Source organism: Microtus pennsylvanicus, chromosome 10, assembly GCF_037038515.1.
Source record: "Microtus pennsylvanicus isolate mMicPen1 chromosome 10, mMicPen1.hap1, whole genome shotgun sequence".
Taxonomy (NCBI): Eukaryota; Metazoa; Chordata; class Mammalia; order Rodentia; family Cricetidae; genus Microtus; species Microtus pennsylvanicus.
Window position 1 is genome coordinate 49,654,410 of NC_134588.1, and position 24,631 is coordinate 49,679,040.

Sequence of the window (24,631 nt, forward strand, 5' to 3'; positions counted from 1 at the left end):
AATCTACTAAGGTAGATTTCAGCATGAAGCTTCTCTTTGATGTAAGACTTAAAAAAAAAATACTTGTTAAAAGTCTGTTTGGGTTATTTCCTCATGACTTAATCTTGGTAGGTTTTCAACATACAGGAATCTGTCTATTCTACATAATCTAGGTTGTTGGTGTATAATAAGTTTTTTTGAATCCTTTGTATTTCTATGTTACCAGTAGTAATATCCTCCTTTCTATGGATTATTTCTCTTTCCCCACCCACCCTTTCTCTTAGCTGGTAAAGGTCATGTTTATATTTCAAATATGAAGGAAGAACTAGCAGCCTTTTCACTGATCCCTAGTTTTGCTTTAGTTTTTAGCATCCAATCCAATGTCTTTATTTAGAAACAAGGTCTTAGGCCTAGGGATCAGCAAAGTGCTTGCCTAATGTGCAAGAAACCCTCAGTCTGAGCCCAGCACCAATAAATCCAGGTGTACTGGCATGCCTGTAATTATAGCACTAGGAAGATGTTGGCAAAACAGTCAAGGTCATTTTGGGATTACAGACCAGTTTTTGCTGTATGAGACATTGTCTCAAAAAGACAAATATCAAGACAAGGTCTTCAGTATATAGCCCCAGCCAGTCTCAAACTCACTAGACAGCCCAGGTTTTTTTAAGCTTGGCAGCCTCCTGCCTCAGCTTTCCAAGTGCTAGAATTACAGGTGTGCTACCATCCTTGCTATTTCATTTCCATGGTTTTCCACTGCGATGTTTGTTAGTGTGCCAATTGTGGGCACAGTGCTTGCTACGCTGAGATGTGTATAGAGGTCTCGTCTCAAGAACTCAGGATTCTCCAGCTTAATCTCTCCACTGCTCTGTTGTTCTAGAGTGTTTCTGGAAGTTTCTGCAGCCTCTCCTCTGCATTTCCACTTGTATGCCCTTGTGATCATGAGGTACTTCTAGGATTCTAGTTCTGTTAGGTTAGTACGACCTGTTGAGCACTGTCAACATGGCCTGGCCTGTGGGGGAGAAACCTGTGTCTGGCTCCTGGATGGGACGGGGTCCCCATGGCTTTGTTGCAGCCCCAGCTGTCTTCCCGCTCTTCTTCCTAAATAGGGATGACAGGCATCGCAACACCTGACTTGAACAAGAAATCTACTTTTTACTGGGCATTTCATGTAGTCTGAATTGTTAGATCTCCATCCCTGGCTAGGCAGCAGAGCTCCTAAACTTTGTGAGCTGCTGTTGGCTGTTCGAGATCCCGCTTTCAAGCCATGCTGCTTTACACGCTGGACTCAGTACTCCCTAAGCTAAAGCAGGTGAGTACCCAATCACCAGGTCTCAGTAAGAAAGGAGGCCAACATTAGAAAAATACAAAATTTAATCTACACATAGTACATTCTGTAACAAGGCCCCTAATTAAAAAAAAAGTTTTCAGTCTAAACATGCCTTAGCTACACACCCATGGTGTGGACCTCTTGAGCTCTCTCCCGTATTGGCCTACTCAGTGCTGGGATCACAGGTGCGTGCCCCCATGTCACTGGCATGTTTTGAAAGCATGTGGTTTTCCCTTTACCTAAGGCCCCCTTTGCTGTTCTGCTCGCACACAGAAGCTAGCCCACGCCTACAGACTGGATGGAGCACACTCCCGCTGAGCCACAGATCTTCCATCCTTCCATGTTCTGTAGCCCAAGAATCCTGCGACCACAGACTATGCTCAAGTCCTACAGCCTGCGGAGAGCTGCGGCGCCAGCAGACTGCAGGGGAGTTCTGGGGACCCTTTGGCACCTGGACTTCCCGATGGCTTTTTGACTAACTGGCCTGCATTGTAGAGTATCTAGAAGGTAGGTCTTTAAGGCACCAAGTGGTTTTCAGGTCTGCCTCCTGCACGCTAGCTGGAGCAGTGGCGTTGGACGCCGGGGTGCCTGGCAGATCCAGTGAGCACAGTGAGTCACTTTCAAGGGAGGAAGAGGTTGATTCTCTGGGAAATGGATTTGCAGCCCTGGGAGGAGAAAAGCTGCTCCTCCTCCGGGACATACGTCATCATCTTGGCGATTTCATCCAGGGCCTCTTCTGTGTACAGGAGGTCCTGGCTCAGGAAGGCGTCCCGGACACACAGCCGCACATGGCAGTACTCCAATGGCAGGAAGGGGACAAAGAAGTCAATAAGGTTTTCCTTCACAAGACGGCTGGAACCAAAGCTACTGTCTGAAACCAAGACCCAAAGTTACATGGAGACTAGAGACTTACAGTGTCCCCCAAATTGAGACCTGGCCAAGATCTAGTTTCCCATGATGCTCTAGGAGTGCTGTCGGCAGTAGGTGCCAAGAGCTGTGTAGTTGTGGCTGCTTTAGGCACAGAAGCATGGTGAGTGTGGCTGGGCACGACCACCAGGACTGTGGCTTCATCTGGGCAGGAAACAGGTGAAGCCATCCTCCCTTTGGCTGGGGACTGATCTGCCAGACTGTGGGCATCAGAGACCATGGCTGTGCCTGGCTGTGCCAAGGACCCTCGTAAGGGCATTTTCAGGGCAGGAGCTTAGGGTTCCTTTTCCTTGTGCTACCAGAAGCTGACAGTGTTGAGACTGTCCTGTGTCCTCCACCGTTCACCCCGCCCCATCTCGAATTTAGTACATACATTAACTGCTCCAGCTGTGTTGGTGCATACACTAACCGCCCCAGCTGTGTTGGTGCATACACTAACCGCCCCAGCTGTGTTGGTGCATACACTAACCGCCCCAGCTGTGTTGGTGCATACACTAACCGCCCCAGCTGTGTTGGTGCATACACTAACCGCTCCAGCTGTGTTGGTGCATACACTAACCGCTCCAGCTGTGTTGGTGCATACACTAACTGCTCCAGCTGTGTTGGTGCATACACTAACCGCTCCAGCTGTGTTGGTGCATACACTAACCGCCCCAGCTGTGTTGGTGCATACACTAACCGCTCCAGCTGTGGCTCCTGGCAAGGCCTGTGTATGTGACCTGGTCACTTACCTGTGGACGCCGTGATCTCAGCTTGAAGGAGGGTCTCCAAGTGCTGCATCGTAATTTCTTCCCTGGACCACCCAGCCTTAAGCAAACCCAGGACCTCTTTGTTGATGACACTGCCTCCAAGGTTACTGAAAGAAACAAGTGCCTGTTAGCAGTTGGTTCCACACTCACTCCCACGGGTTACCTGACCGCATGGGAGGCTGCTCCAGGGACAGAGCAGAAAGGCACTGCCCTGCTTCACCCCCATCCTGCCTCCCTTGCTCTTTTGGTAAACACTGGTGAATCTGCTCAGTTCAGGACACACACAGCTACTGCCAGACTCGGGGGAGGGTGTCTGGGCACAAGGATGCAGCAGAGGGCTGTGAGCGTCAAGGGTCAGCGGTAAGCATGAAAGCCAGGCCACGGCTACAGAGAAGGTGCCATGCAGCCCTGAGGATTTGGGGCTAGAAAGTAGGGTGGTGACTCTCGTTCACTTTATGTCCTCAGAAACCTGTTCTAGGTTAGAGGGCATGGAGAAAAGGTAGAGGACAGGACCGGACTGGAGAGTCAGTTTAGAAAACACCATTAGAAGTCGGAGAGGTGGGATGGAGAGATGCTCAGAGGTTAAGTGCTGCTCTCCCAGAATTCCTGAGTTTGGTTCTTGGCAACCACATGGTGGCTCACAGCCATCTATGAGATCTGGTGCCCTCTTCTGGCATGCAAGCAGGCATGCAGACAGAACACTGTATAAGTAACAAATCTTTTTTAAAAGATTTATATTTATTTATTATGTATATAATATTCTGTCTGTGTGCATATCTGCAGGCCAGAAGAGGGCACCAGACCTCTTTACAGATGGTTGTGAGCCACCATGTGGTTGCTGGGAATTGAACTCAGGACCTTTGGAAGAGAAGGCTATGTTCTTAACCACTGAGCCATCTCTCTAGCCCCCAACAAATAAATCTTAAGCAAAAAAAAAAAGAGAGAGAGAGAGAGGGGAGGTGTCTGCCTGGGCTGCTTGCTGCAGCTTTCACAGAAGCATGGAGCGAAGGCTTCTTTTGCACTGCCTGTGGTCTAAGGGTCGAGAATTACAGGGCTGAGCACAGGAAGACGGCTGCACACTGTAAGACAAGAGTGAACAGAAGACAAACCCAGGGAGCCACCACCTGAGGCACCTTCTCCCTGCCCCACTTGACCCTCACTCTTTCCCCTGCTTCTTCAGGCCACAGAATGAGGGATGTGGTGAGTGAAAAGAGCAGGGGAGGCGGGCGCAAGTCAAACCGTGGGGGGCTAGCATCTCCATTGCCCCATACCTCAGAAGAGCTCACTCATAACCTCTTGCTCAGTTTTCATCTCAGCCCAGAAGAACACCAGCCGGCTTCTTAAACAGTTTCTGCACAATCACCTGCTCTGTCTGCAGCTTGCTTCTGAACTGCCTGAAGCCAGTCTCTTCCTCCCTCCGTGTTACTTACAGGTTGTACCTCTCACAGGACAAAGCCTAGGAAACCTTCAGGGCCCACCCAGCATCTTCACTCAGCAGGGCTGCATGCCAGAGCAAACCCCTGCCAGTTGCATGCTGAAGGGAACACAGTCACAAGCTCTGTCACCAACTGTGAACTCTTTCCTAAAGAACAGCGCTAGACTCAATCACGAATATCTTTGCACCTCAGTTTCTTCATTTGTAAAATGAGAAACTGGGCCCAGACAGTCTGGGGCCATTTGTCAGTGGACAGTAACAAACACCCACTGTGCACCTGCACACTCTGTATTCACGGATAACTCACGTCCATATTGTTCTTTTTCAAAGTCCTTTCTGTTTGTACCCTGACAAGAATTCAAAGGAGAGCCATTTTGTAGTAATACAAGCGGTGGGGCTGCGTCCCCAGCACCCTGGCCGCCTGCTAGCTTATGCCCGAAATATTACACGGACACTGTATTCTTTTTTTTTTTTTTTGTCTTTTTGTCTTTTCGAGACAGGGTTTCTCTGTAGCTTTTGGTTCCTGTCCTGGAACTAGCTCTGTAGACCAGGCTGGTCTCGAACTCACAGAGATCCGCCTGCCTCTGCCTCCCGAGTGCTGGGATTAAAGGCGTGCGCCACCACCGCCCGGCTGACACTGTATTCTTTTAAGCACTGCTTGGCCCATTTCTATCTAGCCTCTTCTAGGCTAACTCTCGCACCTGGACTAGCCCATTTCTAATAATCTATGTAGCCTACGAGGTGGCTTACCAGGGAGATTCTAGCCTCCGTCCATCCTGGGTCAGAGCTTCATCGCGTGTGCCTCAGAGAGCAGAGCTCTCACGTCCGCCCGGGAGAGGGGAGCATGGCGTCTCTCTCCAGAGAGCAGAGCTGTCGAGTCTGAGCTCACTTCCTCTTCCTTCCAGCATTCTGTTCTGTTTACTCCACCCACCTATGTTTTAACCTATGAGGGCCAAGCAGTTTCTTTATTGCTTAACCAATGAAATCAACAGATTGATATGTGACACTCCCACATCACATTAGCAACCCTCTTCTGGGTGCACGAGAGGACAACAATTCCAGTCCTGCCATGCACCTCTGGAACCTTCTGCTGGCAGACACGGGCAGAAACCAACACTACTTTTCTGGTAACATATAGCAAGTGCCTGAATTCTTCTGGCCCGGGTAAGGGATGGGCTTTGGTTCCCCGATTGCTTCAACTGCTGCCTCTGAAGTCAAGCTTGAACAGCACCATCAGTGCTTCTAAAAACTCAGGACCTAAGTATGGACTCTAGGACAGACCTAAAATATCCCCCGGAGCCTAGCGGGAGCCAAAGTCCCCAGTAAGCAGAACCTGGAGAATGAAACCCTAGGTGGGAAGGGAACGAGGCAGGGATTCTGTAGGCGCTTTCCACCTCGGCTTCAGGTGATTCTGCTGAGTTCTCATCGCTAGACTGCCCTCCACCCTGCCCCACCCCGGGCCTGGCTGCCTTCCTAGCTGTCTGTCTGTCTGCCTGCTTTTATAGACAAAGCTTGCTCTTTCGCAAAATCTTAGCATGATAAAGTTATCCGTGATGGGCAAGCAAAGCCTCCTGGGCATCACCTACTCTGAGTGCCTTCAGGTGCTACAAAAGAGCTGACCTCAACAGCAGGTCTTGGGTTGTCTTTTCAGGTCTAAACTGAGGGTTAAATTGACTGTGCCAGGGCAGGGAAGGGCTCAGTGGACAAAGGTATCCAGCAGCCCTGTGAAGAGCTGACATGGCTGTGTGCACTTAGAACTTCACCTCTGGGGGCTCGCCCTGCCTCAAAATGCAAGGTAGAGCCAAGTGTGATGGCATATGCCTTTACTCCTAGCACACTGGAGACGGATATGTGTGTGGATCTCTGAGTTATAGGCCAGCCTAGTCTACATAGTGAGTTCTAGGTCAGCTGGGTGACATTGTGAGACAAACGAGAAAAATAAATAAAAGCAAACAAGGTAGAGAGTGTGATATCGGACATCCACTGTCAACCTCCACACTGCCAAGCACACACATGCAAGAATCCTTACCACAAAGGGGAGAGGAAGTGAAGTCCCTTATAGAAATCAAGTCCAGAGTCTCAAATCTCAACACTATTCCCTCATAACTAGAATATCAGGCAATCTTGGGGCACCCTCAGGAGGGGTGGCTGTGGTTCTGCATGGCTGGAGACAGACTGGCAGAGTGGCCATGGCCTCTCCTTGGCAGCAGAGCTGTTGGAAACCACTGCAATGTCTCTTTAAGAGCTCCTGGGTAAGTGAACTCCCCAGAAGGCAAGCTCGGCTGCTATCAGTGGCATCTCCCAGCCCCACCTTTGCCCATGTGAACCCATATATGTGTGTGTATATAACTACGTGGCCTCAGACAGTCCACTGAGGTCAGGTCTGTAGGGGAAAGGGCAGGACCATTGCCACCTGGTCAGTGACCAAATGTCTGCCTTGAAGTAGGAGGATCACTGGGTCACTCTCTCAGCCCCTGAAAGAGTTTGCCAAGTTGTGAAGCAACTGGGTAGGAGAGTCCGTGCCTTAGTTAATATTCAGCCATCTCTGCGTGTGAGGCTGCCATGGACAGCTGAGGCCACTGTCTCAGAAAGGGTTAAATACTGTGGACGCTGCTCAGTCTTCACTCTGGCACTCGGGGTACGTCACCAAATGATGGGGGATATCCTTCTGCATATGTGTTACTAAATGCCTCCCTTTTCTTAAGACCACCCTGAGAACCTCAACCCAATGCCATCCTTGCCTTCCGCATGCAGAAACTCATGTGGCCTAAATCTCTTCCGTCTTGAGGAGCCACCCTAACCCCAAACCTCCTTCCACAGTTCAGCCAGGAGAAAAATCCTTCCTGCTTCCTCAGGGTGCCTGAAAGCCTAGAAAAATCCCAGAGGGGTGGCCTCGCAGCTAGGGAGTAAGCAGTGGGTTTGCTGGGGGCTTTGGTGAGGCATTCATACTTGACACATCTCTTCTCTGCTCCCCACAAAGCCATTTTGGGGATCTGGGTACATGGCTCAAAAGTACAGCAATTCTGGAGTTCCCCTGCTAATGTGAGAGACCTGCCCATCACTCTATACTCCAGAGAAGGGTCCACCCTGACAGGCAGGGATCCTGTGAAGGGGTCAAGATTTGCTCTCTCCTTAATTTTAGAACCAATAGCTGACTTGAAAACCAGAGCTCCCCTTTTTTTTTCTGGCCTCTTTGGCCTCGGCGGCAGAAGCAAGATGACGAAAGGAACGTCATCCTTTGGAAAGTATCACATGTTGTTCCGCCGCTGTGGCTCTAAGGCCTACCACCTTCAGAAGTCTACCCTGCCAAGCGCAAGAGAAAGTATAACTGGAGTGCCAAGGCCAAGAGATGAAACACTACTGGGACTGGGCGGATGAGGCACCTAAAAATTGTCTATTGAAGATTCAGATATGGATTCCATGAAGGGACAACCCCTAAACCCAAGAGGGCAGCTGTTGCAGCATCCAGTTCATCTTGAGGATTTCAATCTGTCATAAAATAAATGTCTGGAAAAACAAAAAAAAACAGAGCTCTTATTCAGGAGCCCCCACCGCACCCCTGTCTCTCTGCAGGAGTGTGGCCTGCTGATACCACATCCACTTGACCTTGCCTTACATACCCCGCCCATCCCCAGGACCCAAGGGCTGCTCCTCTCCAGGAAAGGGAACTAAACCCACAATGGCAACCCCACCCACCTCTGCGACCTGCCTAGGTCCACATTTCCTGTGAATGCCTTCCACCACAGCACTCCCTCCTCACCACCATCAGACAGGGGTTCAAGACTCCCTCCCCCAATAACTGCTGCTTGAGGACAAGTTCTGAGCAACTCCAAGACTCGCTATGAGAATCTTCTAGCTCAACAGTGAGTAGGTCTGCTCCTGGTCTTAGAAACCTCACTTATTGTAGGCCCGGCTGGAACTGCTGGGACCCCAGTGGAACCTCAACACTGAAACCTCAAAGACTCAAACCTAAGCCTCAGTTAGTCAACTACCTGACAAGCTGGGTAACAGGAAACAGCTTCAAACACCCTCCCAACAAAGCAGACATACGATTCCCACAGCCAGAACCACTGCCAACATCAGTACAGATGCCTAGGTCCCAATGTTGTAATAGTTTGTTTGTGTTTTAACAAATAAAGCTTGCCTAGAAATCAGAGGCAGACCTAGCCACAAATTAACCATAGAGGTCTGGAGGTCTGTACAGACAGACAGAAAGTGATAAGGTGGGGTAGAGACAGGATCTTTGCCCTTTTCAGTCTAAACAGTCAGAGAGGTAAGAGGTGACTGTAGCTGGTCCTTTATATCTCTGATCTTTCAGCTTTTACCCTGATATCTGACTCTGGGTTTTTGTTAAGAATAATGAGGATCATGTTTCATTTGGCACTCACCATGGGGCTAGAGTAAAAGAAAACCCAACAACATTTTGGCACCCAATGAGGCGCATGAATTCATGAAAAAGCTGCTTGCCCATGGAGCTGCACGCAGCCAGAGTCTCTACCCTGCCAAATACTCAGGAATAGTGGAAACAATAAATCTCTACCAAAAATTAGTACTTCCATAGTAATGTCTGAGAAAAATCAGCTTAGATGACACATACGACAGTAATTTCAAAATAGCTGTGTGCCTTTAATCTCAGCACTTGACAGAGGCAGACAGATCTATGAATTTGAGGCCAGTCTGGTCTATAAAGCAAGTTCTGGGCCAGCCAGATTCTATAGAAAAATCCTGTCGTGTATATAGGCAGAATGTTCTGTCTACCAGCCAACTCTCAAATAACCACACAGAGACTTATTAATTATAATCACACAGGGAATAACTTAGGATTATTACTAACTAGCTCTTACATCTTAAATTAACCTCTATTTTTTTTTATCTATGTTCTACCATGTAGCTCGATACCTTTTTACAACACAGCATGTCCATCTTGCTTCTCCCTGCATCTCCTGGCAACTCCACCCTTCTTCATCCCAGCACTCTCTTCCTGTCTGCAAGTCCCACCTAACCTCTTCCTGCCTAGCTATTGGCCATTTAGCTCTTTATTAAAACAATGAGAACAACACGTCTCCACAGTGTACAAAAACATTATGCCACACATATATATGTATCTTAGATCTGGAGATAAGTAGAGAAGGGATCAAATCACACAAAGAAAATGACAACCCCCAAACACCCTAAGAACAATGTGCAGAAGCCTGAGGTGCTAGAGAAAGACCAACCCTGCAAAACACAAGTACAGAGAGGAGGCCCAGGTCAAAGGCACAGACTTCCCAGGGACTGGAGTAATGGCTCGGTGTTTAAAAGCACATCAAATACTTTCAGAGGACCCGAGTTCATACTCCAGAACCCACGTCTGGTGACTCACAACTTCTTATAATGCCAACTCCAGGGTATCTGACATCTCTGGCCTTGGTGGACACTGAACTCACATGCGCATACCCACACAAAAGCACAGACCCATAATTTTAAAAATAATCTTAAGAAAAAAAATCCCTAATCTAAGGAAAGAGATGGCTGTCATGTCTAAGGGCCAACAACATTCAACATTTATGGGACATAATGAAAGCTAGGAGTTAAGTTTATAGCACTATGTGTCTAAATTTGAGAGAGAGCTCAACTTAATAATGATACACCTGAAGGCCCTAGAAAAACAAGATCAACAGCACTCCAAAAAATTTAGGTGGGATGAGATAAAAGCAGAGCTTATCCTAATAAAATAGAAATAAAAACAAGACAAAAATACAAAGAATCAATGAAACAAAGCACGATTCTTGCAAAAAATTAGCAAGACTGACAAACCTTTAGCCAAGTTAACCAAGAGAGAGAGGAGGGGGATCCAAAATGAATAAAATTAGAGACAAAAAGGGAGGCGTTACTACAGACCTGGGAGGTTCAGAGAACTGTAATACAAACATTAAAAATCTATATTCCACCAAACTGGAAAATCTAAAAGAAATGAGTAAATTACTACTAGATAAATAAAACCTGCCCAAGTTAAATCAAGATGAAATAATCTGAATAGACCCACACAGCATCCAGTGAAGAGATTCATAGCTGTCAGTGGTCACGTCAGGAAGTCTGAAATGGAGCTTATGGGGCTCAATTCACTGAATAGCAAACAACCCTAGAGAAGCAAAGCCCCAGGATGGGGGTGGGGGATTGTCTCCAATTGTCCCTTGCTTCTGTCCTGCTTCCTCCTGCTGTATTTGGCATGGTGTGATTTCTGGGTGAAAGGATCCCACTGTATCTAGTATAGTGTGATTGTTTCTTGGGAAAGTCCCACTCCTCCCTGGGTAGTTTACTTGCAGATCATAATGCAGATGATTCTCTAAGAGTAATAATTAGATCTATGATTTAATTGGAATTTCTGAGTTAGTCTAAAAGATACCGGTAGTTAAGGCAGTAAAGACGATTAGGGAAATGGTTTGAGTTCTTCTGCCAACTGCTCCAATAAGAGACACAAAAAGGCAAATATAGGCTGAAAGTCACTTCCCTTCATTAGATATGAGTTATACAGAGGATAAAAATAAGATCAAGGAAGTTTCATGCATTAAAAACCCATGAATTCTGCCTGTGGAAAAACGGGCTGACAATCAAATGTGGCAGTTACGTCCTGTGGAGGGCCGGTTTTGAACTGCGTAGAAACTCTGTGCAGGGTGACTTGAGGTAGCATTCTTGCTGACAGGCTTGGCAAACCTCTCCCATCAGTAGAGGGCCCTGCCAATACTCAGTCCTTGAGAACGCAGATGTGCACTGTAGTTCAAAGTGATGAGGCTCTGATTAGGTTGTGGTTTGTCTTCTGATGAGGTATTTTTACATTTTATATTACAGCAAGAGTTTTTTCCCATAACACCAGGCTTTTTGTTTAGATTAACTAGGGCACAAAGCTCTTGAAATTATTTGCAACAAAGTTATTAGTTTATGAAACTATTTTCATGTATTATGGGAACCTAGTTTGAATTGTGATTTGAGTATTATAAAAGAGCACTGGCTTTGCAATAAAGTATGCAGTGTGTATCTCCTACTCTGCGTCCCCCATGTCCTGATTTCTGCGGCACTACCCAGGGTCATCCATAACGGAGGAGGTTGGGGAAGGTTCCCCAACAATGTCCATGCACCCAAGCTTAGGCCTGAGTTCCTTAGTCGTGTAGCTTACTGAGTTAATCACAGGCCCTCCTATGCACCTTGAATAAACAAAGTTGTGAAAGGAAATGAAAGGACCCTATTATGTGTAACGAAGAATAGGTGGTTAGCTGGACCACTTGAATGAAGCTTTGTAGGACTCTGCCACACTGAAGCGACAGACAGCTCTGCGCCCGTACAAAGGAACTGGCTGGAATACACTTGACTCGCTTAAAACTATGCTGATCTGTTATGAAAGAATCTTTGCTTTGGGGGGAAGATGTTACGGTGATAAAATTAATACAAAAAAATGTATAACTACTTATGGCCTTCTAAGGAAAACATGTAACTTGTGGTGTTAATGTGATTTCTTCCTATGTAAGGATTTTAATTTGTTTTCGGAAAGTAAGTAACTTGTGGTTATGAGGTAATCTTTTCTTGTGTGGAAATTTTTGTCTTGGGGAGATGAAAGAAAAACAAGAGATGTAAGAAGGGAAAAGGAGCCAGGTGGTGGTGGCACAGGCCTTTAATCCCAGCACTCAGGAGGCAGAGGCAGACAGATCTCTGTGAGTTCGAGACCAGCCTGGTCTACAGAGTGAGTACCAGGACAGACTCCAAAGCTACACAGAGAAACCCTGTTTCAAAAAACCAAAACAAACAACAAAACAAAACAAAACAAAAGACAGAGGAATAAGAAGGAGGAGTAAAGAAGGAAGAAGAAGAAAGATACAGAAGGGAAACAACGATGAAAAGGAAAACAACAGGGTAGAAGAACAGAAAAAGAACAAAGAAGGGGCTGGAGAGATGGCTCAGTGGTTAAGAGCATTGCCTGCTCTTCCAAAGGTCCTGAGTTCAATTCCCAGCAACCACATGGTGGCTCACAACCACCTGTAATGCGGTCTGGTGCCCTCTTCTGGTCTGCAGGCATACACACAGACAGAACATTGTATACATAATAAATATTAAAAAAAAATTAAAAAAAAAAGAACAAAGAAGGAAGAGCAACCAGCAGAGAAAATTAATTAATTAATTAATTAATTAAGTGTTGGCCCTCAGAAAAAGTCTCTGTGTGTATGCAGTTCCGCCGATGCCGCACCTCATTTTCAGTTTCTCTAGCACTGCTGAAAGATGGCCAGCACACAGCAGCACATAGTATCCAGTGAGACAGATCCACAGCACCCAGAGAGACAGACCCACAGCACCCAGTGAGACAGACCCACAGCACCCAGTGAGACAGACCCACAGCGCCCAGAGAGACAGACCCACAGTGCCCAGTGAGACAGACCCACAGCGCGCAGTGAGACAGACCCACAGCGCGCAGTGAGACAGACCCACAGCGCCCAGAGAGACAGACCCACAGCGCCCAGAGAGACAGACCCACAGCGCGCAGTGAGACAGACCCACAGCGCGCAGTGAGACAGACCCACAGCGCCCAGAGAGACAGACCCACAGCGCCCAGAGAGACAGACCCACAGCGCCCAGTGAGACAGACCCACAGCATCCAGTGATATAGAAGCAGTAATTAAAAATCTCCCAACTAGGGGCTGGAGAGATGGCTCAGAGGTTAAGAGCACTGGCTGCTCTTCCAGAGGTCCTGAGTTCAATTCCCAGCAACCACATGGTGGCTCACAACCATCTGTACTGAGATCTGGCACCCTCCTCTGGCGTGCGGGCATACATCAAGGCAGAATGTTGAATACTTAATAAAAAAAAAAATCTCCCAACTATCACAGACATGCATGTTGGCAAAGCATGTAAAAAATAAAATATATGATACTAATAAATTTTAAGAAGCACCTAACTATAAACCCCAGGGCCAAATGGATTCAGTGCAGAATTTCATTTGAACTAACAGAAAAACTCCTTAATCAAATTCCTTTTATAAGCCAGTTTTATCCTCATACCAACACCAAAGACCCCAACCCCACCCCCACCCCCCAAAAAAAGAAAATTATAGGCCAATCTTCCTGATGAAAACAGATTCTGGGATTCTCAATAAAATATTTACAAATCGAATTGAAGAACACATAAAAAAGATTACCCATTACCATTATGATCAAGTCGCCTTCATTCTATAGATTCAGGGATGGAGCAACATATGTAAATCAATAAACAAAATCCACCACATAAGTAGACAGATCATCATCTCATTAGACAGAAAAAGCCTTTGACAAAATCTAACACCCATCAATGATAAAAGTTTGGGGAGAATAGGGATACAGGGGACTTTTCTCAACATAATAAATACAATCCACAGGAAGCCCACAGCCAACAGCATCCTAAACAGAGGAAAACTTGAAGCATTTCCACTAAAATCAGGAATGAACAAAACGTCCACTCTGCACCCTGTTCAGCACAGCGTGGAGTCTTAGAGAGCAAGACAAGAGGAGACTAAGAGGATCCAAGGAAAGGAAGAAGCCAGAGCATCTGACTGCAGATGATGCGATTCAATACATCAAAGACTCCACCAGGGGTTGGGAATATTATTTTCAGGTGTGTGACTTTTGTTTACGCTGCATTTGTTTAACTCTGTGAAGCTGTGTTACTGCGCCTGTCTAAAACCCCTGGCTCTAATAAAGAGATGAATGGCCAATAGGTAGGCAGGATAGGTGGGGCTGGTAGGCAGAGAGTATAAACCAAAGGCGAAATCTGGGAGGAAAGAGCCCAAGAACAAGGAGAAGAGGACATTAGGGGCTAGCCACTCAGCCAGTCACAGAGTAAGAAGGAAAGAAAGGTATACGGAAATAGAGAAATATAAAAGTCCAGAGGCAAAAAGTTGTCAGGATAATTTAAGAAAAGCTGGCAACAAGCCAAGCTAAGGTCGGGCATTCATAACTAAGAATAAGCCTCCATACGTGATTTATTTGGGAGTTGGGTGGTGGGCCCCCAAAAAATCCAAAAGAGTAAAATATCCTACAATATCAGAGGGTCCAGAAAGATGGCTCAGAGGTTAAGAGAGCACTGGCTGCTTTTCTAGAGGTCCTGAGTTCAATTCCCAGCAACCACATGGTGGCTCACAACCATCTGTAATAAGATCTAGTACCATGCTGGCATACATGCAGTCAAAACACTATATACTTAATAAATAAATAAATAAATTTTTAAAAAGACTCCATCAGAAAACTACAACTGATACCTTCAGCATAGTAGCAAAATATAAAACATTCAAAAATTAGTGGCCTTCCCATATACAAATGTCAAACACACCAAGACAGAGATCAAGGGAATGACCCCATTCACAATGGCCTCAAAAATATCTTGGAATAAATCTGAGGAAGTGAAAGACATGTACACTGAAGTTTTAAGACACTGAAAAAGAAAAAAGGAAGAAAACTTGAATAAGATACCAGAGGATGAAAGACTTCCCATGGTTTATGGATTAGTAGGATTAATAGTGTAAAAATGACCATCCTACCAGAAGAAATCTACAGATTCGACATAATCCCCATTAAAATTCCCATGCAGTTCATAAAAATTGAAATATAAACTTTAAACTTTACATGGAAACACAAAAACTCAGGATAATCCATCAGAGAAATGCAAATCAAAACAACTCTGAGATTCCATTTTACATCTGTAAGAATGGCCAAGATAAAAAACATTGATGACAACTTATGTTGGAGAGGTTGTGGGGAAAAGGGAACACTCCTGCATTGCTGGTGGGAATGCAAGCTGGTACAACCCCTCTGGATGTCAGTGTGGTGATTTCTCAGAAAATTAGAAAACAACCTTCCTCAAGACCCAGTAATATCACTTTTGGGTATATATCCAAAGGATGCTCAATCATACCACAAGGACGTGTGCTCAAATATGTTCATAGCAGCATTGTTTGTCATAGCCAGAACCTGGAAACAACCTAAATGCCCCTCAACCGGAGAATGAATAAGGAAAATGTGGTACATTTACACAATGGAGTACTACACAGCAGAAAAAAAAATGGCATCTTGAATTTTGCAGGAAAATGGATGGAGCTAGAAAACATCATTTTGAGTGAGGTAACCCAGACTCAGAAAGACAATTATAACATGTACTCACTCCTAAGTGGTTTTTTAAACATAAAGCAAAGAAAACCAGCCCACAAATCACAATCCCAGAGAACCTAGACAACAATGAGGACCATAAGAGAGACATACAAAGATCTAATCTACATGGGAAGTAGTAGAAGACAAGATCTCCTGAGTAAATTGGGAGCATGGGAACCATGGGAGAGGGTAGAAGGGGAAAGGAGAGGCAGGGTGGGGAGCAAAGAAAAATGTACAGCTCAATAAAAATTAAAAAATTAAAAAAAAGAAAGATGTTGCAAAAAAGTATGGGAGTAACCCCCACTTTCTGGTGGATCTAAGTCTCACACTATACTTTGAAACCCAATTACTGGGCCAGGAACCAATGACTAGAGACGCCATTGGCCTTACAGGAGATGTATTATTCTGCTAAATGTACATAGTATTAAACGAACTCCTAATGACTTATCTCTAGACCGATCCATAGAGCATCTCGTCAATGATTAACAGAGACCCACAGCTGAACAAGACGCCCAGCGTCAAGTCTGCCCAGCTCCAGATGAAACACAAACACCTCACCCACTCCTCCACAGCTCAGGCATCATTTCGGAAGAGGAAGGAGGAAGAGTGTAAGACCAGGGGTGGTAGACAGCTCCAAGGAAACGGAGTTCTTGACATTGCAGGGCAGCTGCGCCTATGAAGTCGCTGCAGTTGTGACAGCATGCTCAAAGTCTGTGCAAGCCCAAGACAAGCCAAATCCCACCGAGTCCCACGCTAAGGAGCTCTTGGCGATTATTGGCTACAGAGAAAGGGGGAGTTTCTTTTTGCTTCATGCAGTCCTTGGTGAGATGACCCCATTCCAGTGGTCACACATTCAAGAATATTTGGGATTCACAAATTGGTCCTGATGTGGTTTTTTTCTTCGTTTTGTTTTGTTTTAAGGGACGCAAAGTTGGATGGGTAGGAAGGTGAGGAATGGATTTGGTGACTGGGGTTGGAATGTGTAAACATGATCAAAACACATTGTACGAAAAACCTAAAAAAGGCTAACTGAAAATCAAAAACCCTAATTAATGCTTCCTATGCGCTTTGCAAAGGCCTCTGAGGCGGCTGCGCAGACAAGCAGCTCCGCTTTTCCAGCTCTTGCCGAATGCTGGGGGAGAGGGGTGGGCAGGGAGGCCTCAGCGTCCCTTGCCTGCTTCCAAGCTGTGGGGCTTTGGCTTTGGGAAGGCCTTAGGACTGACAACCAGCCCCCCACTTCCCGACCTCCTGCTCAAACCTACCTGAGAAAGAGGAAGATGGCCCGTGGCGGCTCAACGCCCTGGGTCTCGGGGACCCTGGGTTCCAGGTGCGGTCCAAGCAGCTCCAGCAGCCCCGGGTGCAACTTCTCCGCTTCGTCAAAGATGAACATGGTCTGCTGGCAGCCCCGCCGGGTCTCCTGCATCTGCCTCTGCAACTCCTCCTGCATAGGACACCGGGAGCTCAGACCTCGGAGGAGCATGGGCTCCTGTTTCCTAAGGGCAGTGGAGCACCGAAGCCAGGCTCCACCCCCAAACCCCAGCCCTGGCTTGGGCCCCACCTGGTACTAAGCTTCCCAGGTGACTCTCGTGTACCTGCGCTGGGCATCCCCACCTGGGATGAAGACGTGCTAGGTTCACGAGAAAAGCCCCCCCCCCCCCCGCCCGCAGGAAACAAGCACCAGCCAGGTGCCTTCTCCAGGATTTAGTAAGTCCCATTCTGGAGCTAAGGGCCACGTCACTCCCCAGAGGCAGAGACTTTGGGCTCAACAACCGAGATAGAGGGAAGGCTCAAGGGCCCAGAGGCTGCCAGCCACACTTGAGGGTTAGTTACCACAAGGGCTCCCCATCACAAGACAGTAAACCCTCCACCGAGCATAAGCTTTGGGATTCTCTCAGAGCTGGGCACAGCTGCTTTTCACTGGAAAATCTACACTACCTATCTACCCATCTCAGGCTCCTCGGCATCCTCATCCCTTCGACACCCAGGCATGTGTGTGTACCTGTCGCTTTTCTAGTGGGGAAGTGGATCCTCAAGCAGTTTGGCTGTAGTCGACGCCAGAGAATTCCTCCTGGGAAGCTCAGCTGTCGACCTCCTGACATGAGCACATCTTGAGTCTCAGGACACCCTGCCCTTGCCCTCCATGGCCATACTGAAACTATCAGGTGACCTAGGCAAGCTCTGCCCTCAAGGCTGACGTAATTTTCCCAGTTTACACACTCCCAAGTATTACAGCTGAGAGCCAGCATGGGCGTGGTCACGGCTGCTTGCTTACGTTCAGGCTAATTTTACTACATGTGTAAGTGAAAAAAAAACAAAACTCCAAATAGCAACACAGTAAAGGAACATTTGGTCCGCCGGCCTGCAGGCATGTAACAAGCTGCTATGGGAAGAACTGAGGAATCACATGTGATGTGATGATATGCCTATTAAAGATGGCTGGAGTGTAGCTAAGTAGTAGGCTGTTGTCTAGCATGCTCATGGCCTTCCGTTCAATTTTTAGCAACGACATTTTAAAAAGTGAGCATAGTACAGGTCTGTGATCTAAGACTTGGGAGGCCCAGGCCAGAAGGCTCAAATCAACATTGTTGCTTTCTTTGCTCAATGACACACTTGTTCCTGGCGGGGGTGGGGTGGGGGAGCCTGAACAAGCCATCTGAAACAAGCATCTCCGCCTGCAGTTGGCGGCCACGTTAGTTCTCTAGGCTAGTGTCAGGAGGGTTGGCTGTGCTTTCCAGGCAATTACGCTTGTAAAGACCAGCCACGCATTCGTGGCCCAGTGTAAATCTGGAGGGAGTGAAACAGAAGCCAGTCGAACATTCTAACGAAGCTACCATGGTGTGAAAGAGCTGGGAAGAGGTCTGAGAGCAGCAGAGTCCAGAATGTGTGCGTGTGGGTGCGTGCATGAGAGCGTGAGCGCATGCGAATGTTGTGTGAGACTGTGGGGAGTTCGCAATACTAACTGTAAGCTAAGGAGGCTGTGGTACAGTTTATGCCTTTCTTCTAGTACACAGCCTCTCTTTCTCTCTCTCTCTCTCTCTCTCTCTCTCTCTCTCTCTCTCTCTCTCTCTCTCTCAAGACAGGATCTCGTTGTGCAGGCCAGGCTGGTCTCGCTCCCCACCTCAGCCAACTAGCATTGGAATTAGGCACGTGCCACCACACCCAGCTACATTTTACTACTTTCAACACAAAGAAAAAAAATCACAAAAACCCGTGGTTCTGTTGGCAATGCGCTCCAGTCACGGAAACAGCTCCAGGGTGTAGTGGAAACAGGGCTTTTCCCTCCTGCAGCTCGAGGCTGCCTGTGGACAGGTTCTGACCCTGCCGCTGCCTGTCCCCGCAGGCTCAGAAGTCTATCTCCTGGTGGCGTCAGCATCTCCACTCGCTCCTCGGCACAGGGGCCTCACCCCTGCCGGGCCACCCCTGCCGGGCCACCCCTGCCGCGGGCCAGCGCTGTGGCCTCACCTTGTACTTGTCCGCATACTTGGGGTGTGGGAAATGGAAGGTGGAGATAAACATCTTGACACAGTCACTCCTCAGTCCGTCCCGATACAGGTTCTCCGCCAGCATCCGGGCCACGAAGTTCTTGCCTGTGCCAGACCAGCCATGGAATGACAGAGCCAGGGCCTTGTCTCCTTGGGGCTTCTCTAAGTAGCCCCTCACAGCTCTTAGGACCAGCTCGCTAGCCAGATGCTGGCCATGCAGTCGCACACGCAGGTCTGATTCTAAGCCTGGAAGGAGAAAGGAGGCCAGAGTGAGAGGTACGGGGCGTGTGTGTACCGCCTCCCTGCTGCATCCCATCTCTTCTGATGGGATTCATCTGATCCCCGCGGCGGGGTCTAACCCCAACATAAACTATCTCTCTGGACCGGCGTGGAGGCGCGGGGGTAATTGAGACACAGTTCAAACAGCAACACCAGAAGGGAGTCTCAGGGTTCATTCAAATCCTGAAGGTCACAGATTATTCCCCAAACAGCTTTTATCTCCCAAGGTAAACTGAGGGGGAAGTTCATTAGCATTGTTTCCGGGTAGCAGGACTAAAGTCAGTTCTGGAATTGACACCTCTTCTCAGGCGGTCTCCATAATTACAAAGAAAGGAGCAGCACCACAGGAGCATCCGGAGACAGCCAGTCTGAAGATGCTTTTAGCACCTCAGCTGCTACTGTGGCTTGAGAGCCTGGCTGCAGAAATATGTGGCCTGTATCATATTGCCCCACATCCCTGTGCTCTCAGAACAAGAAGCAAGAAGACAGACGTCACAGCAGATGGTATTCAAAGGCCATTTGCTGAAGAATTTGAGAAATCAAGATTGAACTCCGGGAAAATAGAATTACCCTTTCAGGATCCGCCACAGTGGGTACCTGCTCCCATCCTGATCCAGGAGCTCATGCTGTCTGTCACCCCACCCCAACCCCGCACATACTTGAGAGCAGCTTCCCAAGGCCAGGCCTGCTTTCCTTTGCCCCCTGAAGGGGTACAGAGGCAGGGAGGCTGCACCATCAGCTGGGGTAAGGTGCCTGCCATTACCCTATTATCAAGACCAATTGGCTGGGCACCTCAAGTCAACCCAGAGGGAGTTCTGGAACATTGGCAGGTGACAGTCTACTAGAGAACACCGCCATCACCTTGCTTCGCTTCAAAACCATTGGTGCACCAAAAGGAAAACGGCCACTTAGAGCCGTCTCCCCTAGCATCAGGACCAGGAGGCCGCAGATCTGGACTTCATCTAAAGGGAGAGCAGGGACTTGATGTGAATGCACGTCAGGCTTCCTGACTTGTGTGCCCTGAGATTCCTGGGCTAGATCCGGCTCCAGACACACTGAGTCACTGTTGGTCTGTCCCTCTCTCTCCCTCCCTCCCTGTGAGTATGTGTTCGTGTGTGTGTGTGTGTGTGTGTGTGTGTGTGTGTGTGTGTGTGTGTGTAGGGGGATTGCATGCGGAGGCCAGAGGTTCAGACTGGGCATTTTCCTCAACAACTTTCTACCTTGTTGTGTTTTTGTTGTTGTTTGCTTGTTTGTTTTGATTTTGGTTTTTTGAGATTCTGGCTGTCCCAGAACTCACTCTGTAGACCAGGCTGGCCTCAAACTCAGAGATCCGCCTACCTCTGCCTCCTAAATGCTGGGATTAAAGGTGTGTGCCACCCCCGCGGGGCTTCCTGCTTGTTCTTTTAAAGGCAAGATCTCTCATTGAACTCAGAGCTAGGTTTGGCTCCACTGGCTTTTCCAACAAGCCCCAGGGGTCCTCCTGTCCACCCCAGTGTGCCTGTGCCACTGTGCCTCACTTTTATGTGGGTGCTGGGAACTGACCTCAAATTCTCATGCTTTTTTGACAAGCACTATATGCCCCATTGGCACTTTTTCTAATTAAGTAACCTAATGTTTACTTTGCAGTCAAGGTGACAGAGACGCAAGAGGTAGAATGGGAGAACTCCAGGCAACTCCAGGTGAGGAGCTGCTTCTTGGGAAACAGGAAAGTTTGCTAAGGATTAAGCCCTGGGCCTTTGTCAGAACAGGTTTTGTGTTTGAGGCTAAATACCACAGTGGAGAGTTAAAATGCAAACTTGCAACATGCACTATAGACCCACTAAGCATGCATCAGATCCACTAAGAATGCACCAGACCCACTAAGCATGCACCAGATCCACTAAGCATGCACCAGATCCACTAAGAATGCACCAGATCCACTAAGAATGTGCCAGATCCACTAAGCATGCACCAGATCCACTAAGCATGCACCAGATCCACTAAGCATGCGCCAGATCCACTAAGCATGCACCAGATCCACTAAGCATGCACCAGATCCACTAAGCATGCACCAGATCCACTAAGAATGCACCAGATCCACTAAGCATGCACCAGACCCACTAAGCATGCACCAGATCCACTAAGCATGCACCAGACCCACTAAGCATGCACCAGATCCACTAAGCATGCACCAGATCCACTAAGCATGCACCAGACCCACTAAGCATGCACCAGATCCACTAAGCATGCACCAGATCCACTAAGCATGCACCAGATCCACTAAGCATGCCCTAGATCCACCTAACGTAATAAAAAAACACAGGGGGAGAAGATTGGTTAGTATTTATTTGTATTCATGCATCTAGGCTGGGGGAGGCTGGGGGTGAACAGGCTGTCTGATAGGGCAATGTTCATCCACAGAATGGTATGGATTGGTTTAAAATGGAAAATAACTTCTTGTTTCTCTTAGGATGCAGGCTCACCCCCTACCCCCACCCCTGCAGCCTTACTTTATCAAGATAAACCAAGAAGCCCAGGTTATACCCACCACTGACATTTTCTGCTTAAACTTAGAAATAGAGTTTTATTTTTTGTTTTGTTTTGTTTTGGCTTTTGATCCTGGGTCTTTCTACATAGCCAAGGCTAACCTTATATTCATGATCTTCCCACCTCATGGGTAGAACAGCACACCTGACTATGCGGGAACGCTGTGTGTGTTGTGTGTGTGTGCCTGTGGGTATGGATGTCTGCACGTGTGTGAAGGGCAACATCAGGTAATCTCTCACTTTTTCCTTTTTTAAAACAGGGTCTGTCTCCGGACCTGTTGCGCATTGATTTGACAGCCCGAGTAACAGCTCCAGAGACCACCTGTCGATTTGCCCCCGAACACTGGAATTATAGGAGTACAATGTTGTGCCCGGCTTCTATGCGCTAGGGATCAGAACTCGGGTCCTCGGGCTTGCCCTGCAGGCATTTTACCAAGTGATCCAACTCCCCAACCCCTAGAAAATTACATTTAAAAAACTTATTTTTATTTTTAAATCATGTGTATATGTGTATATATGTGTGCCTGCAGAAGCCAGAAGGAAGTGTCAGCTCTCTCAGAAGTGGAATTATATAGGCAGTGGCTATGGGATTGAACTTAGGTCCTAACTCCTGAGCCACCTGTCTGGCTCTCTGGGACATTTTAGCCACACTTCTGGAGCAGCTTTCTGGCTCCGTGCTCTCAGCCGTGCTGAGAAATTGCTCGCTATTCATGGTCTGGTCCTAACTCTCCTGAAAGGGGGCAGGATTCTCATCCTCCGCAGAACTCAGCACAATGCCTGGTGCAGGATACCTCAACAGAGATGGGCTATTCTTCCTCAGGGCTGGTAGGGCATGGCTGGAGAGACATCTTCAGAAGAGACTGGGACAAATGGTGACAGGGCCTAGCCTACTGTGTCTCCTGATAGCTGCCTTAGTTGTGTGTGTGACATATCCGTGGTTCTCAAAGATCCCGGCAAGCTCACACCCTTAAACTAAAGGTAAAAGGTGTCCCCAGCACGCAGGGCACCAGGAGTGAGGTGGGATCAGGGTTTTGCCCCTGATCTAAAGATCTTTAGATCTCCACACTCTCAAAAAACAGGAGGGTTGGGGCGGGACACTTGCCAAACATGCCTGAGCACTAGCTCAGTGAAAACACCCACATAGGAAGTATTTGGAAACTTGTTCTATCCGTTAAGGACACCATCATTGTTGGCGCCCTGTCATTCCCATTGGAGTGTGTCCTTTCTGGAAATCAAAGTTCAAAGTCTTCTCAGAAGAGACCCTCAAGTAACCGCAGACCTGACTGTCTTCTTATTGGGGAGGGGGGATGTCGAGGGATAAGTTTCTCACCAGTCGCTTCTCCACAGTCGCCAGCCCCCTCCCCACAGATTCCCTGGACCCTAGAAATCATGCCAGCTCCAACCTGTCAAGTTGTTGGAGATCCTGCAGTCCCCGCCACCGGTGCAGCAGTCCTGAAAGCGGCAGAACCACTCGGTGAGGCGATCCAGGGACCGCCGGCCCCACTGCAGAGGAAGGCTCCAGCCTGGAAAGGAGATGCTTTGAGATGGCAGGACAGTGATGAGAGGCAACCCTGAGGTTTCTCAGGGACGGCGCTCAAACGGGAGTCTGTGTCCTAACTCCAGCCAGGCTCCAGCATTTGCTCCAGAGCTACTTCCATGAGCCACAGCGGCGAATGTATCTGGGGACTGGGGACAGCTACCGGTTGTGTCTACGAAGGTCTTTCCCTGAGTCATTAGTAAGGCGAGCAAGAATGGGGAGACTGTGAGTGTCTAGAGGAATCAGGGCAGGTGAGGTGCGGCAGGCAGTCAGACCTCTTGCTGTCCCCAGGGGCTGCACCAGATGTGCAGTGATAGGCCTGCTAATCCGCGGAGGCTGTCGCTACTCCTGCTAGGGGCGCGAGACGACGCTGGTGAGGCTGGCAGGGGGAACTAGAGGGTCGGCGGCGGGGACGCCCTTACCCAGCGGCGGCGTGGGGGCCTCCTGGTCCTGACAGTGATCGGGCCACACAGTGCAGCTGAATAACCCCCAGTACCGTTTGGAGAGGGTCCCCACCGTCCTCAGCTGCTCCTTCAGGCGTTGGACGCCCGGCCAAGCGGCCGGTTCCTCGTCCTCCTGCCCTGAGCTTGAGGCACCGCTGTGGCCCTGCGTGCCCGAGGGTCGCAGTGGCAGCAACAGCAGCAGCAGCAGCCAGAACGTCCCACCAAGCATGACCGGACCGCGTGCTTCCGTCACTAAGTGTCCGAGAGTCAGGATCCACCGCCGTCCGCAAGCGGGCACGGCCCGGGATTGGTGCCGCCATGGTGATCGGCCCGCCCTTCGCGGAGGTTGAGCCAGTTACTGTTCTCAGACTTGAAACCCACCGGAACCGAAACCCAAACTGATGCCGGACTATAGGAATCCCGAGACTTGAGCCCCTATCCATCCCACGGGACGTAGCCTATTCTGGGGCAATGCCTGAGGCCTCAAGGAAGGTGACAGCAGGCCCTAAAATGGCCACTGCCAACCACTCAGTTATGCCTCCCACAAAAGGACCCTTTGGTGCCCAGCCCTCGTAGGAGGTCAGCTTTTCTGCCAACCCCAGGAAGACGATAAAACCCGCTAAGCAGGAAGCGTTTTGTTGGCCCGGAGTCAGCTGAGTGGAGGAGCTTCCCCGGAATGCGAGCAGGATTGAGCTGAATGACCAAGGTCGCCCCTGGTCCTCTGGAGAGGGAAGCGAGACAACAGCGAGTTCAGCAGCAGGCTGGGTGCCAATCCGGCAAAAGCAAGAGGAAGTTGGTTCGGGAGGT

At 48.5% G+C, this 24,631-nt stretch overlaps 1 protein-coding gene and 1 pseudogene across 1 annotated transcript; one reads left to right on the top strand and one right to left on the bottom strand.

Annotated features, from left to right (window-relative positions):
• Positions 1-1,332: 1,332 nt before the first annotated feature.
• Positions 1,333-24,163, bottom strand: Tor3a (torsin family 3 member A). Its single transcript, XM_075988326.1, has 6 exons — positions 23,804-24,163; positions 23,248-23,367; positions 19,021-19,286; positions 16,821-16,999; positions 2,965-3,089; positions 1,333-2,177 (listed from the first exon to the last, which is right to left on the bottom strand). Exons 1-6 carry the CDS (start codon positions 24,051-24,053, stop codon positions 1,927-1,929), a joined length of 1,191 nt encoding a protein of 396 aa, XP_075844441.1. The 5' UTR covers positions 24,054-24,163; the 3' UTR covers positions 1,333-1,926.
• On the top strand, positions 7,634-7,915 carry LOC142858709 (large ribosomal subunit protein eL37-like; annotated as a pseudogene).
• Positions 24,164-24,631: the final 468 nt, after the last annotated feature.